At 44.6% G+C, this 17,799-nt stretch overlaps 1 protein-coding gene across 3 annotated transcripts in view; it reads right to left on the bottom strand.

Moving 5' to 3' along the window:
• The window catches only part of PFKP (phosphofructokinase, platelet), a 180,445-nt gene that overhangs the window by 95,588 nt on the left and 67,058 nt on the right, over positions 1-17,799 (bottom strand). For all 3 annotated transcript variants that reach the window (XM_068235804.1, XM_068235803.1, XM_068235805.1), the window contains exon 4: positions 15,381-15,570. In XM_068235804.1, coding sequence (XP_068091905.1) covers positions 15,381-15,570 — 190 coding nt within the window. The remainder of the gene's footprint in view (positions 1-15,380; positions 15,571-17,799) is intronic.

The following is a 17,799-nucleotide window of genomic DNA, read 5'->3' on the forward strand; positions in this document are numbered from 1 at the left end:
TGGATTTACACAGAGGCAAGCTGATAGCATCTCCTGATAGCTGATAGCAGCTTGTGACAAACAGAACATGGCTGCCCTCATTGTATCACAGGAAGAAATAATCATAAACTGTTGAAGCTGTTTGCATATAGATATGCTGTGTAAACGATCTAAACTTTAGGTAACATATATAGACAAGTTACTTGTTATAGTTCGTTTTTCATCTCAGATCCGCTTTAAGGCAGTTCTGAAGGCAAAAGGGGGTCAAACACCGTATTAGTATGGTGTTCCTAATAATCCTTTAGGTGAGTGTTTCTTGTGCTGAAACCAGTACAATTAATGCTTCAAAGTGGGTATCCTGAATAATTTACTGCATTCTACTTTATGTCACTGGACTTCTCACTCTCATCCACCTCTATTTTATTTCTCACTTACTCCCGTGTAACGTCAAAAGACCCCTTAGAAAAGGAAAGCATACATTTTGTTGAAAATAAAAATATTTAATATACAGTATTTCAGTGCTCCACAAGTCATTTGATGATGATTTGATATTTTAACGAAATGCTATTAAAATGACCTCATTTTAGCCTGCAGCCAGTTGTGATTCTACAGAAGTGGAAAAGTATTCAAAGCATGCTTCCTTGCAACCAGGAGAACAGTACACTGCTTTGTATGGCGCACCCACATCTATCCGTGCATAGAATGTGATCAGTGGACCTGCTCAGTTTCCACTTTTTATTCAGGTGTTCAATCAGTTTGGCTACCATATCCCCAAGAAAAATGTATATATATTTTTTTTTTAAGCAAATCATATGTCAATCAACACTATTAAATTTCAGTAGGCAGCATGAGGTGCTCACACTCTGTGTCTCCCCTGTGACACTACAGTGCATCAATCTGTATACCTGTATTAATAATTGTAATTGTCTGAGACTACTTCATTAACCTGTCATTAGCGTTGGCTGAAATCCATACAAATGACCATATGACAATGATCCATACAAGGATATGTCGGTGGACTTTGCAAAAGGCAAACTTTAACTCTTCCTGTCTCCATCAAGGTTAAATTGTCTAAACCTTTACATCCACAGGTAGTACAAACCATCATGGGAAACTGGAAACTTTACCAGCAAAATACAGATGACCAATTCATCGTTACAAAAATGACAATAGTGCCGTTGACATGTCTAGTTGTTATACTTCGTCACGTTATGCTACCTGGTCTAAACTGTAGGGTTAATCGTTATGGTAGTTTTTTTATTACTATTTAATATTTATATAGTGCCATATTCGGCAGCAGGTGCTTTACTGAGTGTATAGGCTTTACAGAGTATATACTGTAGTCTTGTAACTAACTGTCCCTCAGAAGAGCTCACAATCTAATCTCTACTATATTTATATATGCATTGTTGTCTAGGGCGAGTTTTAGGGGCAAGCTAATTAACTTATCTATATTTTTTGGAACGTCAGAAGAAACCGGAGGAAACCCATGCAGAGATGGGGAGAACATACAAACTCCTAGTAAATAGTGCCCTGGCTAGGATTCGAACCGGGGAACCAGCACTACAAGTTAAGAACGCTAACCAGTACTATAAAACTATTCTACTTTATTAGGCTGTACTACCATAGAGGTATTTAGGTATTTCTGGAGGTTTAGTGATCTCCCCCACACCCGGGGGCAGTGTATCTACTTTCTGCTTTTATGGAAGCAGACATAGGGTTAACATCTTGTATTTACAAATTAGCTGCTCTGCTGTGGCTAACTGAGCTGACATAACTGAGCTGACACAACTGAGATCAAATTACAACTTGTGATTAGTCACAGATGAGGGGGAATTAGACAGACTAAACTCTGTAAATACATACAGTGTACATTTCTCGCTGTTTTCCTTCTGTCCTGTACAAGAGTTCAGGTCCACTTTAAATGCATAAGAAAAAACTATGCCTGAACCTCTTTGGACTTGGACCTTTTCTTACATTGCCATTATTATTATTTAGTATTTATATAGCGCCGACATATTACGCAGCGCTGTACAGTGTATATATATCCAGCCCCGTTTCTATGGGCGTGCGATGCGTGCAATCGCCCGGGGCGCTGGATTGTTGTGGCCGGAGGGGGGCGCTGTGGTGGTGGGAGCGGCATAATAGTAATAAATAACTCACCTTTCTTCATCTTCATCCGAATAGCCGATCTCACGCTGCTTCAATGTACTTCCTGTCTCGGCATCTGTCTCAGTAACAGCGCCCCCTGTGATGATGTTCCGCATGTCAACACAGGGGGCGCTGTTACTGAGACAGATGCCGAGACAGGAAGTACATTGAAGCAGTGAGATCGGCTATTCGGATGAAGATGAAGAAAGGTGAGTTATTACTATTATGCCTGCTCCCACCACCACTGCAGCACCTACCTACCTAATCTATACTGCAGCACCTACCTACCTACCTACCTACTCTATACTGCAGCATCTACCTACCTACTTACTCTATACTGCAGCACCTACCTAATCTATACTGCAGCACCTACCTAATCTATACTGCAGCACCTACCTACCTAATCTATACTGCAGCACCTACCTACCTAATCTATACTGCAGCACCTTACCTACCTACCTACTTTATACTGCAGCACCTACCTACCTACCTACTCTATACTGCAGCACCTACCTACCTACCTACTCTATACTGCAGCACCTACCTACCTACCTAATCTATACTGCAGCACCTACCTAATCTATACTGCAGCACCTACCTAACCTATACTGCAGTCTGCAGCACCTAACTACCTACCTAATCTATACTGCAGCACCTAACTACCTAATCTATACTGCAGCACCTACCTACCTAATCGATACTGCAGCACCTACCTAACCTATACTGCAGTCACCTACCTATCTATCCTATACTGCAGTCACCTACCTATCTAACCTATACTGGCACCTACTTATTGAAGCTATACTGCAGTCACCTACCTAAGCTATACTACAGTCACCTGCCTATCTATCCTATACTGGCACCTACTTATCTAAGCTATACTGCAGTCACTTACCTAAGCTATACTGCAGGTACCTACCTACCTAACCTATACTGCAAGCACTTACCTATCTAACCTATACTGCAGTCACCTACCTATCTATCCTATACTGGCACCTACTTATCTAACCTATACTGCAGTCACCTACCTATCTATCCTATACTGGCACCTACTTATCTAAACTACACCTACCAAACCTATGCTGCAGGCACCTACCTACCAAACCTATACTGCAGGCACCTACCTACCAAACCTATACTGCAAGCACTTACCTATCTAACCTATACAGCAGGCACCTACCTATCTAACCTATACTGCAGTCACCTACCTACCTATCTAACCTATACTGTCACCTACCTATCTAAGCTATACTGCAGTCACCTACGTATCTAAGCTACCTATCTATACTGCAGGCACCTACCTATCTAACCTATACTGCAGGCACCTACCTACCAAACTTATACTGCAGGCACCTACCTATCTAACCTATACTGCAGGCACCTACATAGCTAACCTACACTGTGGGCACCTATACCTGGCTCCATGGCGGGGAAGGGGGGGGGCGATTTTTACACCCTCGCCCTGGGTGAAATTTCACCTAGAAACTGCCCTGTATATATCTTGTCACTATAATATGAAAATAGTGAACCCTCTACTGGTCAGTGTTTGCATGCGTGATAGGCACCCACATTACTGGCACCAGTTGGCTGCATTACTCTGTGGCATGAGAGCAGAGGGTGTGGCTAAACTCCCCCCGACCAGGGAGCTCATGTTTCTGTAGCTCCTGTTTGAACGCCTTCAGGTTTGCTTCCCGTAAATAAATTATTTAAAGTATTTGAGATATAATACCAGCTCTGTCATCCAGAACTTCCTATAGGCTGTCACTCTGCTAGTTTATTATGTGCAGACAATAGATAACATGAGCTGTTTAAGATGATCATATTTCCTTCCACAGTTATTTTTCTGTTTGCACACATTTACGACCTATATGATGGCTCATGGCTGTCCAAAAAGGTCTACTTCTGCCAGCCTTATTGTGTATTAATAAAAACAGCCATCAAAAATGGATGTGTGATGTGGATCTGTGCCAGCTGAGAGAAGTCAGTCACACCTGCCTTACTATTCAGTGGCACGATTCCATGAATTCTACCACTTATTCCTATAGGAAATCCAGTAGAAGGTAGGATCTTCATACTTTCTGCCAGTGACCCTCTTTAGGAATATACTAAGAAAAGACTAAGCATACCCTATACTAAGTCAATGATTATAGACAAATTTGTGAGATATATGTAGGCTGGTATGATCCAACTGAGCAAAAAAATATACTGAAGTCTATTTAAGAAAATACAAGTCAATGATTAGACCTTATTCTCAGCATACAACATGTTTACTTCCAGGGGTACTTATGTTAGGATTTGAGAGTTCATGTTCTTCCTCCTGTCAATTCATTATACAGCAAAGTTCCCGTTATCCGGAACTCATGCAACTGAGAGTCTCAACTAACCGGCATGCCTGAGGGGGGAACAGGACTGTTTTGGGTGGGTGGGTGGGGATTTCAGCCACAAAATGCTCACCAAGCCTCTAGCAAGGTTCTGTAGCTCCTAGCGGCTTTCTGTCATCCATGCATGGCTCCTGGTGTGTCACGTGACCTGGTGCAGATCAGGTGGCACGCCAGGAGCCATACATGCAGACCGACAGAAAGCCGCCAGGAGCTACAAGATGTCGCTGGAGGCCCCGTCAGTATTTTATCCCGCATGAGTGGGGAGGTCTGTAGTTTTTCAGGCGGTTGTTCAAGCAAACGGCAAGCACACGTATCCGCATCAGGTGGCTTCTCTCCCCACCTGATGTTTAGAAAGCATTCGTATACAATTATGGAGAACTCCCAACAAGCAAGTATGTGCCAGGAGGTCATTTACAGTGCCAGGAGGTGCTAAGTGTTACCCATAGCAGGAAGTACTGGGCAAATGAGGACTTTCATAAGGTGGGATGAAACTACAATTTCATCTATGGTCTAAAAAGCAAGAGAATCTGTACTCTAAGGCCCGGTTCACACTTGCGGTGGCCCTCCGGAATCGCCGTGCCGGAGCCGCACCGCCTGCAGAACGGACGGAACGGACGCACGGCATAGCAATTAAAGCCTATGCGTCCGTTCACATGGGTCCGTTCTGCAGAACCGGAGCCGGACCGGATCCGGGCCGGATCCGGACTCCGGCCTCCGTTCCAACATGCGCTATTTTTTCATCCGTCCCCTCCGGCAGCCGTATCCGGGGCGGAGCCGGACTGCACCATCCGGCCAATACAAACAAATGGGAACCGGAGGCCGCACAACACACTGGCTGAGAAATCCGGATCTTCTACCCCACTTCCTATGCGGATTTTTGCGGCGATATTGGCTGGGGACACATGGGCAAGCATTTTGGAGTGGAGCAGCACGAGCTGGAAGTGTTGGCAGGAGGTTGGCAGCATGTCGGAGGTGGAGGTGAGTGCTAAACAGCAGAGGGCCTGATTCCACAGGTCCCCCTTCTGCTGACCTCCCAGACCCCAGCATTTTTTTTTTTTTTTACGTATATTTTGCCAAACGGATCCGGATCGCATCCTGATTGCCACCTGATGCAACCTGACCGGATCCGGATCGGATCCGGATCAGAACCGTACGGTTCCGATCCGGATCCGGTCCGGATCCGGTCAGGTCATCCGGTCCGTTTGGCAAACAACCGCTAATGTGAACCGGGCCTAAAACTCCTACAATAAAAAGTATACCATTCTATTCATTATGTTCTCCTGGGCCCCTCTGTGCTGTTTCTGCCTCTCCCTGCTGCAATCCATGCTTGTAATTGCCATTTTTATGCAGTGTTTACAAACAAAAGACATAGCAAGTGATAGGCTGAGAGTAGCTCAGTGTGTGAGTCATACCGAGCTTGGAGGGGGCCTGGAGAGGGTGTGCATAGCTTCTATCCAATTACAAGCAGCACAGCACATTCCAGCCTGACTGCCTCAGCCCGACAGATCCGACAGAGGAGAGAAGATTAGATCATATAACAGAGATAAAACAGCCACTGTGCAACTAGGAAAGGCTGCAGTTAGACAGAGCACATTAGAACAGGTATAGGAACTTATAGGATAGAAGAAATAAGGATGAAAATTTTGTTACAGAGTCTCTTTAACCACAGCATAATACTGGGAAAATATATATGGTTTTAAAGCTACTGGAAAGGTTGATACTTAAACCTCTAATTCACTCATAAGCTAAGGGCCTGAGCACACTAACATGCTTGTGTCTATGCCTTGTGTCCACTGCCATTTGAATTATTTACACAAGCGCACAGTTCTGCCTCCCGTTTGAAAGAGGCCTAAGGGAGAGGAAGAGCAGCATTTGGCTTCCGAGGCACAACTTCCTCCCCACAGTTGGGACAGATGCTGATATTGGCTAGGAACTCCTGTAAAAGTACATACACATGTGCAACTTAATGCACGACCAACCGCCCAACATGACGAACTGCACGACTTATTGTTTGCAAGACCAGTACATACACATGTGCTGACCAACTAAACAACCAAATCATTTAAATTTAAACTGAGCATACCATGTCCGCATTCAGAAAAAACTAAAAGTCATACAAACAACTTATATACACATGGCCAACCTGCACTATATTTGGTCAGTTGATCCGCCGGTTGGATTAGGCATACCGTTTCTTATCAGTCGCTCGTCTAGTCGTTTGCCATGTTAGACATGCCCAACTATCGTCCAAAAGATAAGTTGGGATTATAGTTGAGTGGAAAAGTTGCACGTATGTACGAACCTTTAAACGGGGCTGTGTTCTGGGATAAGACTAGTAATGGGTTCAAGGAGATTTATGCATAAACTCTCCTGGGCATATATACTGTAATTTAGTCATTTTATTTCCATTTCAGGTATGCTGTAAACTTAATGTTAAAATCTCATGCTTGAAAAAAAGAAAGAGAGTGTACGTTAAAGGAAAGAAGAAAAGAACTATAATCTACATGGATGAAACGTGATGCTGTCCATACCAGTCCCTGTCCTTACTGCCTCACTGAAGACCAATATCTCCCATAATTAGCCTGCAATTAGCTTATAATGTGTTTAGACAAACACAGGAGCTTCTTGGAGATATCTCTGTTTATTTGTCAAATTGGTTGGTTAAGTCCACGGATTGCAGGCTCTGATTTAATTAGGCCCGCCTATTTGATGTAGAGAATTTCACAATAAAATGATTCCATCAACACTGCTTGAGCTTGATAATCTTAATATGTGTAAACGTGAACCTTCTGGGTACGATGGCAGATGTGACTTTTGCTTGAAAACTGCAAATGCCAAAGGTGCAATATCGATTCTGGTTAAAATGTTCAATGCAGACATGGTACAAGAGAAAGCTTCATCTTATTCTGTTATTAACCCATTAGTAACTTCAATAGTTATCTTTTTTAAGTTAAAGGAATACTATCAAACTTCATCAATTTCTGGCAGTAGCATAAATCAAAATTCAATCAACAGTCTGATGGAACACAGCATATCTTTTTGCTGTGCAGTGTCTTATTTTATTTATTTTACCTTATAGATTGCGTCCCCTGAGAAACTGACGGCGACGGGGAATGGGGCAGCTCATTATATGAGAGGGGATTCCTCTATGACAGTGTAGCAGTGCCTATCCTACTTTCCCCACATCATAGCGCTTTATTCAGCGCATGACCCGCCTAAGTAGCCTGCTATGAGGAGCGAGAGACAAGACAACCTCTCTCGCTCCTACTCTGCCCAGCCAATCTGCCCCAGGAGGCTCCTGTGTGTCCGGCTCGGGCTGCCGCCGCATCGTCATTGCTGTTTGCTACGGAACGGCAAACACATTAGCTGGAGGCGGGCATGTCATTGCTCCTGAAAGCATTAGTGTTGTCCGGATCATGAACGATTCGGATCTTTGATCCGAATCTATTTTGTGAGTCGAATCATCCGAATCATCAAAATGAGTGATTCGGATCGCAAAAGGGGTGGGGTCAGGAGCGGCACGCCCCCTCTCAGCGGGCAGCGGGGTCCTGGAAGCAGAGCAGAGATAGATCGCTCTGTTGGATGGGAGGCAGCCTTGCAGGGAGACAGGTAGATGAGAGAGAGGGGACATGGGTGCCACTGCCAGATATGTGTAGAGCACACATACTGGCTATAACGTGCTGCTCATTACAGGCTGTCTGTTCCGTAGTTGTGCACAGTGTGAACACATTGGAAGCTTTTGGCTCAGCACAGCTCAGTAACTTTGTAGGCACTGTGATTGCAGCGCAATATGATCCTCCTGCACTGCTCTAAACAGCTGCACTTTACTTCTGGGAATGCTTTGGGGAATGCTTTCTTTCACCGTGCGACGTTTGCATTCAAAGAGTACAGATGAACATATAGGTGAAATATATGTAAAGCATGATTGCAGCATGTGGGTATTGTATGCAAGCAAACATTTCTACTCTCTGCTCGTCCCTCCTCCCTTCTCTGTCCACTCCCTGCCCTCTGTCCATCTTCTCCCCTTCTCTGTGTGTCCACCCCCCTCCCCTTCTCCTGTCCTGCTATTCATTTCACCCCCAAATGCTTCGGTAGTAAAATGATCCGAGATTCGGATCAAAGATCCGGATCTTTTCAATGATCCGATTCGAATCATCCGGATCATTGAAAACATCCGAACTTCCCATCTCTAGAAAGCATTGGAAGCAGGAGCGGAAGGGGAGGAAGGCTCATGACACGCCCTTCTTCAGCTAATGTGTGTTTGCCGTTCCGTAGCAAACAGCAATGACGATGCGGCGGCGGCAGCCCGAGCCCGACACACAGAAGCCTCCTGGGGCAGATTGGCTGGGCAGAGTAGGAGCGAGAGAGGTTGTCTTGTCTCTCGCTCCTCATAGCAGGCTACTTAGGCGGGTCATGCGCTGAACAATGCGCTATGATGTGTGGAAAGTAGGATAGGCACTGCTACACTCATAGAGGAATCCCCTCTCATATAATGAGCTGCCCCATTCCCCGTCGCCGTCAGTTTCTCAGGGGACGCAATCTATAAGGAAGATTGAGTGCCTTGAGCGTGGTTTTAGGGTACTCGACCTAATCATTGAGGAAGAGGAACTCCAATTGGAAGAAATCAAGAACCAGGTAGAAATCAGTATCCGTACACTGGAACCTCATAACAATCATCCCCTATTTGTCAAATTAAATGACCTATTAAAAAAAGAAGTGGAAAGATATCAGAAAAAGATAAAAACTTCTAAACAGGTGAAATTTGTAAAGGATCTTGAGGAGTGGAAGGGCGGGGAATTTTTTGATTATTTGCCAGGTGGTAAGAGGTCTCGGGTTGGAAGTAGACCAGCCCCCTCAGGTGATGAGGGTAACAGCGAGGGTCTTTGTTCTCCTGTATCGTCCGCCTCTGGGAGATTGATTACTTTTTTAGAGGAAAGCGTCGAAACAACCAGAAAAAAAGGGAGAGGAAGAGGGAAAAAGAGGAGGCAAGGAAAAGAACAGAAATTGAAACCTATTTTGAGAGTTCAGCCACCCAGAAAGGGGAAGAATCAATAAATCACACCATGTGTGCATCCAGAGTTCTGGATGACAATGGTAGTCTTCCTTTGCCGGCCTCCCAAGACCCTATTTCTCCGTCCCTCCAGGTGAATCAACCTCCGCGTAATGTAATCAACTTGTCTGATTTTCCTTTGGGTCCTGACCACATTTCCCTCCTTGGTAAGGGGTTGTCTTTCTCGCCAGTCCATGGGGGTGATGAGTTTGATATCCAAAAAGACCTCCATTTATTTGCCCGAAAGGTCATGCTAAAATTTAGATATGGCCAAAATGAAGTAGCTGATTCTGATAGACAAGTACAGAATGATCTGTCCCAAAAAGGAAAATGTGACTCCTTGAGTTCTACCCTTACCATTCAAGATCGGAAGCTTCTTAGGGATTTGGAGGCATTAAAAGATGAGACATATCAAACTAAGGAAGAGAGGCTTGTGTCCGATGATTTTGGTGAGATCTCTTTCACGTCCCCAAAAAGAAATCTAACTTTATGCCCTCTCCAGGTAATAATAAGGCCCTAGGGATTTTCTTAAAATTAGTCTCAGAAGATTTTAAAACAATTAATTGGAATCATAGAGGCCGTGACAATCTTACCCAGGGTGAGAGAAGAGCGTTAGCCGAGTTGAGGGAGACGGAGGACATTGTTATCCGACCCAGTGACAAGGGGGGAAATGTGGTACTTTGGACGAAGGACGCGTATTTCGCAGAGGCGAATAGACAGTTATCTGATTTGAACACCTATACCAAACTGAGATCCAATCCTTTTGATAGGATCGTTGCGGGTGTTAATCAGTTGGTGGACGATGCAGGGGAAGAAGGGATTTTGAGTTCTGTGGAAAGGGAATACCTGAGAGTTACTACCTTTTCCGTTCCCCTACTGTACCTCATTCCTAAGGTCCATAAAAATCTCAATAAGCCCCCAGGGCGCCCCATTGTTAGCGCCATTGATGGTCCCACTGAACAACTAGGAAAATGGATTGATGCCAAGATCCGTGATATAGTATCCTCCTTGCCGTCATTTGTTCTTGACACCCGGGATGTTCTTAGGAATTTGGAGGGAGTTAGGGTCGAGGCGGGTGACATTCTTGTGGGGATTGACGTGGAGAGTCTCTACACGTCAATTCCCCACGAGACGGGCCTGACAGCGTTGGAATTTTTTCTGCATGATGCCTACCCTGATTTGACCGTCCATAATGATTTTATTTGCCAAGCCATGCGGTTCATACTGGAGCACAATTGTTTTCTTTTTGGAGGCTCCCACTATAGGCAGGTGTGCGGTACATCGATGGGCGTGGCGTGCGCGCCTGCCTATGCCTGTTTACACCTGGACCTGTGGGAGCGCCAGGATGTCTATGTCATGGAGATGTTTGAGCGATACGTCCGGGTCTGGCTTAGATACATGGATGATGTGCTGGTGGTGTGGAGTGGTGGTGAGGAGAGGTTGGAGATGTTCATTGATCTATTGAACAAAAATGAGAGAAATATCAACCTCACCTACACATGTAGCTCAACGGGTAGTTCCTTTTTTGTATCTGTGGATCTGGATGGAGGGAGAAAGCCTGGTTACCAGGACCTTCCGCAAGCCAACAGCGGGCAATACCCTCCTCCACGCCTCCAGCCATCATCCACGCAACCTCAAGAATGGTATACCTACCGGTCAATTTTTGCGAATTCGTCGCAACTGCTCGCGGGAGGACGATTTTGGGGTAGAAGCCAAAGATATGTACGAGCGTTTCCGTGATAGGGGATATAGACATGAAACACTGTGCTCCAGTATTGATAGAGCCATTCATACGCCCCGGCAGAGTCTCCTGGGAGAGGGTGTCAGAGACAGGAAAATGCCCTCTAAAGTCACCCGATTTATAAGCCCCTTCAATACCCAATGGTCTAAAATCCGGGAAATTCTTACTAAACATTGGGGGGTATTGTTAACTGACCCTGATGTGTCAAAAATAGTGGGTGAAAGACCTTTGATGGTGGCCCGTAGGGCGCCAAACTTACGTGACACTTAGGTTCATTCCCAGGTGACGGCAAAGGTTGCTGACACTTGGTTGGGAGGTAGGATCCCCAATGGAATGTTTAAGTGTGGAGGATGTTTGGTGTGTGCGCATGTGGATGTGACAAAAACCTTCTTGAATTCAGCAGGGGACAGAGAATGGGAAATTAGGAGCTTCATAAATTGCAGGTCTAAATGGGTTGTATACCAGCTTACTTGCCCATGTAAAAAGATATATGTAGGCATGACCACAAAAGCGTTAAAGAAACGCATTGGACAACATCTAAGTGACATTAGATGTGGGAAACAGAAGAATGGGGAATTTCTTCCCAAGCTGCACATAAAAGTGATCCAACTGGCCTTAAATTTAGGGGCATTTACAAACTGCCCGATAAGGGAAGGGGAGGAGACAGAGAGAGGACCCTTCTACAAAAAGAAAGCCGCTGGATATATATATTAAATGCCCTTGAACCTGCCGGCCTAAATAATGAATTGGACTTTGCACCTTTCCTCTAAAATTCTGTTTAAAAACATATGAGGACTCTATTTGGAATATCTTGTGCCAGTATGCCTAACTCTACTGAATATGAAGGAATGTGTTAGTTCCCACCTTGCTCCTGGTGAGATGGGAGGCCTGTGTCTATTCCACACCAGCGCACACTGTGTTGTGCATACAAATTACGTGATGTTGTATCTTACGGGCGGAAGAGGAAGTGATGGATTGAATGAGGAGGGACCAGCCTGACACGCAGATATAGGGGGAAGTGTTCCGATGTAACCAGCTACACCCAGTTGAAGTCCGTAGAAGGCGGACGCAACGCGTAGGTGGGCGGGGTTTCAACCCACACATGTGTCTTGGAGCCCTCCGGAGTGTTTTCGTGCTGGGATTCAACAGTGGCATTGCTGGTTTGCTTTTGGACTTGTGTGGCCGGGGACCTCTCCACCCGGATTGAGGCCCGGCGGAAAAGATACAGTGTCTCTTGTGCGCACAGCAGCAACTTCAGGACGACACTTGGATGAAGAGTGGTGAGTCCCGTGATACGGGTGAAGATATCCCACTTAACCATTGTCAGTACCTAGGTAGCCACATTGACATTTCCCGGCCAGAAGTTGACACTCTGCAGACGGCCTGCATCCCCGCTCTGGTCTCCCCTTCCCGCAGGGCAGCTATCCAGTTGTGGTACCGGTACCCCTGTGTGGTTGGTGTTATGTGAGTGTGTTTGCGGCATGTCTGTTCTCGGAGCGCTCCAGAGCTTTTAATTGGTTTTATGGTTTTCCCATGTGTGTCTAATTTCCACCAATAAAGAGTTTTCTATTTTTCATTACCTGTAGAGTGACGGCACTTTTTATTTTCTGAATTTGGGACGCAATCTATAAGGTAAAATAAATAAAATAAGACACTGCACAGCAAAAAGATATGCTGTGTTCCATCAGACTGTTGATTGAATTTTGATTTATGCTACTGCCAGAAATTGATGAAGTTTGATAGTATTCCTTTAAAGCAGAATATAACCCTGCATTTCAACTTTGCTCTAAAACATTATTTACAGTATATTATATGCAACCAGCATTTTTTTTTTTTACTAGACCAGCATTGGAATGGTTACACAGGGCTTTAAAGTTCCTTTAGATTTCTGCAGACGCATCCGAAGCTGAAAAGAGATACATTTTGTTTACAGAAATGTATCTAAGTGTTGAATGACTCATCTCTCTGACTGAGAAGGAGTTTGGAGGACTGCCAAAGAGTGTGTAACTGTTTATCAATAGATACATAGAATGTAACAATCTGAACTTCTGCATATCTCTCCATGGAACTTGAAACGTCTGTGTTTAACCCTTCCAATGCTGGTCTAGTAAAAAAAAATGCTTTTTGCATATAATATGCTGTAAATAATATTTTAGAGCAAAGTTGAAATGCAGGGTTATATTCCGCTTTAAGTGCACTGCTTTTGACTTCAGTCGGCAGAACTCGTTGGGCTGTAAATTCTTGGAATGCTTTGATCCTGTTTTACTAGTAAAAAATAAGTAAACTGAAAGCAGAAGTCCTCTGATTTTGTTTCTCACTGCCCCCTAGTGACATGTGGCCATAAATACACATTACAGTAGTACCAAATAAATGCAGGGAAATGTAACAAATAAGAAAAAAAAAATGTGCTGCTAAAATTGTCTGCTAAATGGTTAAGCAGTCCATTTGAATTATTTTTTAATCCTTGTACCAGGCCAGGTGGTAGAAGCCTTCCCAGCCAGTGCAAAATATAATCTGGGATCAGCCAAAGTAGGGGAGGGAATGGAGTGAGGAAAGGCTGCAAAGAGAATGCTTCAAGTGGTAAAGAGAATGCTTTAAGTGAACGTATGTGAATGTACAGTAAGTGTATAAAAACCTTACATGACACCTAACTTTTACCTTCCAATGTTAACCCCTTTCTGAGATTTAACCATAGCTTTGCTACTTAAAGGGAACCTGAGGTGAGAGGGATATGGAGGCTGCCATATTTACTTCCTTGTAAACAATTCCAGTTGCCTGGCAGCCTCGTTGATCTTCTGGCATAAGAAGTGTCTGAGTCAAAACCCTGGAACAAGCATATGGCTAATCCACGCAAACCTGAGTCAGCGTACCCGATCTGCTGCATGCTTGTTCAGAGTCTATGGCTAACAGTATTAGAAGCACAGGATCAGGACTGCCAGGCAACTGGTGTTGTTTAAAAGGAAATATATATGGCAGCCTCCATATCCCTTTCACCTTGGGGTTCCCTTTAAGGTTAGCCCCTTTCTGACCCCTAACCTCCCCTTAAAGCAAAACCCTTCCTGATGCCTAACCATAGCCTCCACTCTTAATGCTAACCCCTTTCTTACATCTTACCCAGCCCTAACCCATGTCACTAACCTCCTAAATTCCCTATACCTTTTAGTCTATGCTTAACTCTAACTAAAAATACTGATGCTCACCTTTCTTTGTCTTCACTTGCAGCCCCAATTCCAACCTCGTCCAGCTGGGATCCTCAATGCTGATCTTTTAGGCCGAACATCCTGTGCCAAAAACAAACCCTAGGACCTGTGCTGGGCTGGCATCAAAATCAACCATGCCAATTTTCGCAGATCTACTCCAGTGTCCCCTTGCACTTGTAATTTAGTCTTCGTAAAGTTGCCCCTTCCCCCCTACAATCAGCAAACGCGTATGGCTGCACTGGCCATTGGAGTCAATGGACCCAGTTGGCAAACGCATGTCATTAGCGTTCCTTTGCGCACAGCTTTCTGTTTTTTTTTCCACACGTTGCGTGCGGTTGCAACTCCAATGTAATCCATCACTTCTGAAAAGTAGCAAACAAACGTGAAAAATCAGGGTTGAAAAATAAACCACGACAGAAACCCAGGAACAGTGTGGAAAAACGCCCATGCAAATGTGTTCCCCGTAGCAGTATCTCAAAAACTATAAAAGATAGAACAGTGATTTTTGCTGTACAATGGCCACACATGCTGCACTACCCAACTATATCAGTTTCATGTCCATGTGCTGTTACTGGGGGACTGGGTGATGTTGCCATCTGAAGAAAAAAACAATAGCTTAATTTTTGCAGCACAAATAAAGAATTATTATTTGTGCTGACTGTAGGGGAGGCCAACTTCACGGAGCTTGTAAGTTCCTATTTTTACAAGGCAAAACATATAATAACATATAATTCTACATTTTTATGAACTTTTATGCATATTTATGCACACAAATCTACCCGGACTAAGTTATTAAAAGCACTCAACATGCATCCTTATTCACATTGTGTATAATCTCATATGTTTATTCAATATGTGACTTCAGGCAGTTCAGTTACCATTTTTCACTAACTCGTCCAGAAGGCCACTCCACTCCTCCCGGAAAAGGTTGGCCCCTGTTAAGCTGCCGTCTCCTCCAATAACGCAGAGATTGGTGATGCCGCGCTGGATTAGGTTGTTTGCTGCCTGCAGACGTCCTTCACGGTTGCGAAAGGCCTTGCAACGGGCACTGCCAATCACTGTGCCACCCTGTAAGAGAAGAGGATATGTTTTTAATTCAGAGTATAAGATATTAAGAAGAACTTACACTCAAAGATGAGTCTCACTGCAGTTTTTTACTTACCCGGGACTTCCTCCAGCCCCATAAGCATGGCTGTGTCACTGTCCTCCTACGATGTCCCGTTCAGCCACGGTAGGCCCGAGTAAGTGACGTCAGCGGCGGACCTTCTGTTCATCCGCGGACCTTCTGCTCAAGTGTAGAAGGCCCCGGCTGACGTCACTCAGACACACTGAGTCGCTTACTGCGGGAGAAGGGCGGCGCTGAGGAGGTCGGCGAGGGACACATCCATGCTTATGGGGCTGGAGGAAGCCCCGGGTAAGTAAAAAACTGCAGTGAGACTCATCTCTGAGTCTCTTTACATAGCAATTGTAGTGAAAATAGCATAATGAATGCAATTGCTTATTTTTTTACAATATTCATTTATAGATTATTTAGTCGGTGATTGCCCATTGTGAAATCTTTCCTCACCCTGATATACATTCTGAAATTTATCACAGGTGGTGACATCTTTAGTTCTGCCAGGTGATCTGTACGGATTGCTCGTTATTGAGAGTTCTATACACAGAGGGAGATATTGCTTGCTTGGCAGATGGAAACAACCATTATTTCCCACAATGCATCGAGGCTCACAGACAGGAAACTGTCAGTCTCTTGATCATAACATTCCTGCTCGACTACAGTCAACTCTCACTTGTCTTACAAAGCCAATAAGCAGTAAAATCTCTACTTAGCTTTAAAGATAAATGACAATTACATGGTACGGTCCATTAAACTAAAGATCCGCATACACAGGAAGAGACAACGCTTGTTTTCCCCTGGATTAGGAATTGCTCCCTTATCTGTAAATACCTATAAAATAAAATGTTGGCCAACTGCTGGTTCTAGGGAACTGATTGGACAGCAAGGAATGCCTTGCTTTATTGCTATTCTTAAACGTAATTGCAACAGCACCAATGGTCAGTCGATGTGCTTGAATCGCCTTTGGAGTCACAAGTTACAAGTCCATTAACTCCATCAGATTAGCACCATCTAAAATAGGTTTTTATTTAGTGATCTTCAGATAAAATACATCAGATTAAAATCCACATGTGGGTATGCCTACGATGACGCACAGACGTTTCGGGCCGTTCTCAGTCCTTTCTCAAATCATGGCAGGCCCACAATGATCACAAACTACTCCTCACACACCTATAAGGTCCACAAGAGGACCACATAGAAGACTGCTAATTAGCACACATACATATTCATAGGTAACAAAAAGGCACCAATTACATCACATGTTACATAGAAATAGTTATAACCAACCTATAAGTGTAATCCAGATCTCACATAATAGTACAGATTACATATATCTATATTGGCTGCATGAGACACTCACCATAATACCACTCATGTATAGAAACCGAGTGGGGATATGTGTATATACGGATCACCGTGTCTCCATTTCAGTTAGCACAGTTGAACTCGCAACAGCCAATCAAAACGGAGCCTACTGCATCCGCATGTAAGGCTCCTGAGGAGGCGACCAATCACCAGTAGCATTACAGGCTTCCAGCATCCTGCACGGAAGAGGTATCCAATCTGGTGCCAGGGCTCGTATCGCCCTATCCAAATCGCGGAGGGGAAACGGTCACCATATAGGGAACCAATCACCACCCGGCCGACGACGTCCGCTGGTCCAGCAGGTTTGGGAGGAGCGTCTCTGCGCACAGTCACACCCACCTATTCGCATGGACCAATCCCTATAATGCCGACAGCGTCCGCATCTAACATCATAGCGGATACGCCTTAATGGACGCGTCATATGCAATGAAGCATGTGACCATCCCTTAGCCAGTAATGAATACGCCGACCACGTCCGCCACAAGGCACCCGGAAGAGCGGCATGATGCGCAACCCATGCGATGTAAACATCACATGGGTGCACATCAGCCATTCCAAGAACACACACGCGGTACAAAAACACCGCCCATATGTAAATTAGCCATGCAGGCATGCCGGAAATCCTCAGCCACCAGAGATCGTCACCCCTGCTTGTTTCTTAATCGAGGAGAGTGACAGGGGGGCAGGCGCAATAAAAACATATAAAGCCTCCATAACAATTAAGGGCAGAAAATTCTCACCCCACCGGACTGCCACTCCCCCCATAGAAGAAACAGCTATCTGTAAGAAAAAGATGACACCAATAAGTGGAAACA

Source organism: Hyperolius riggenbachi, chromosome 5, assembly GCF_040937935.1.
Source record: "Hyperolius riggenbachi isolate aHypRig1 chromosome 5, aHypRig1.pri, whole genome shotgun sequence".
NCBI classification, from domain to species: domain Eukaryota; kingdom Metazoa; phylum Chordata; class Amphibia; order Anura; family Hyperoliidae; genus Hyperolius; species Hyperolius riggenbachi.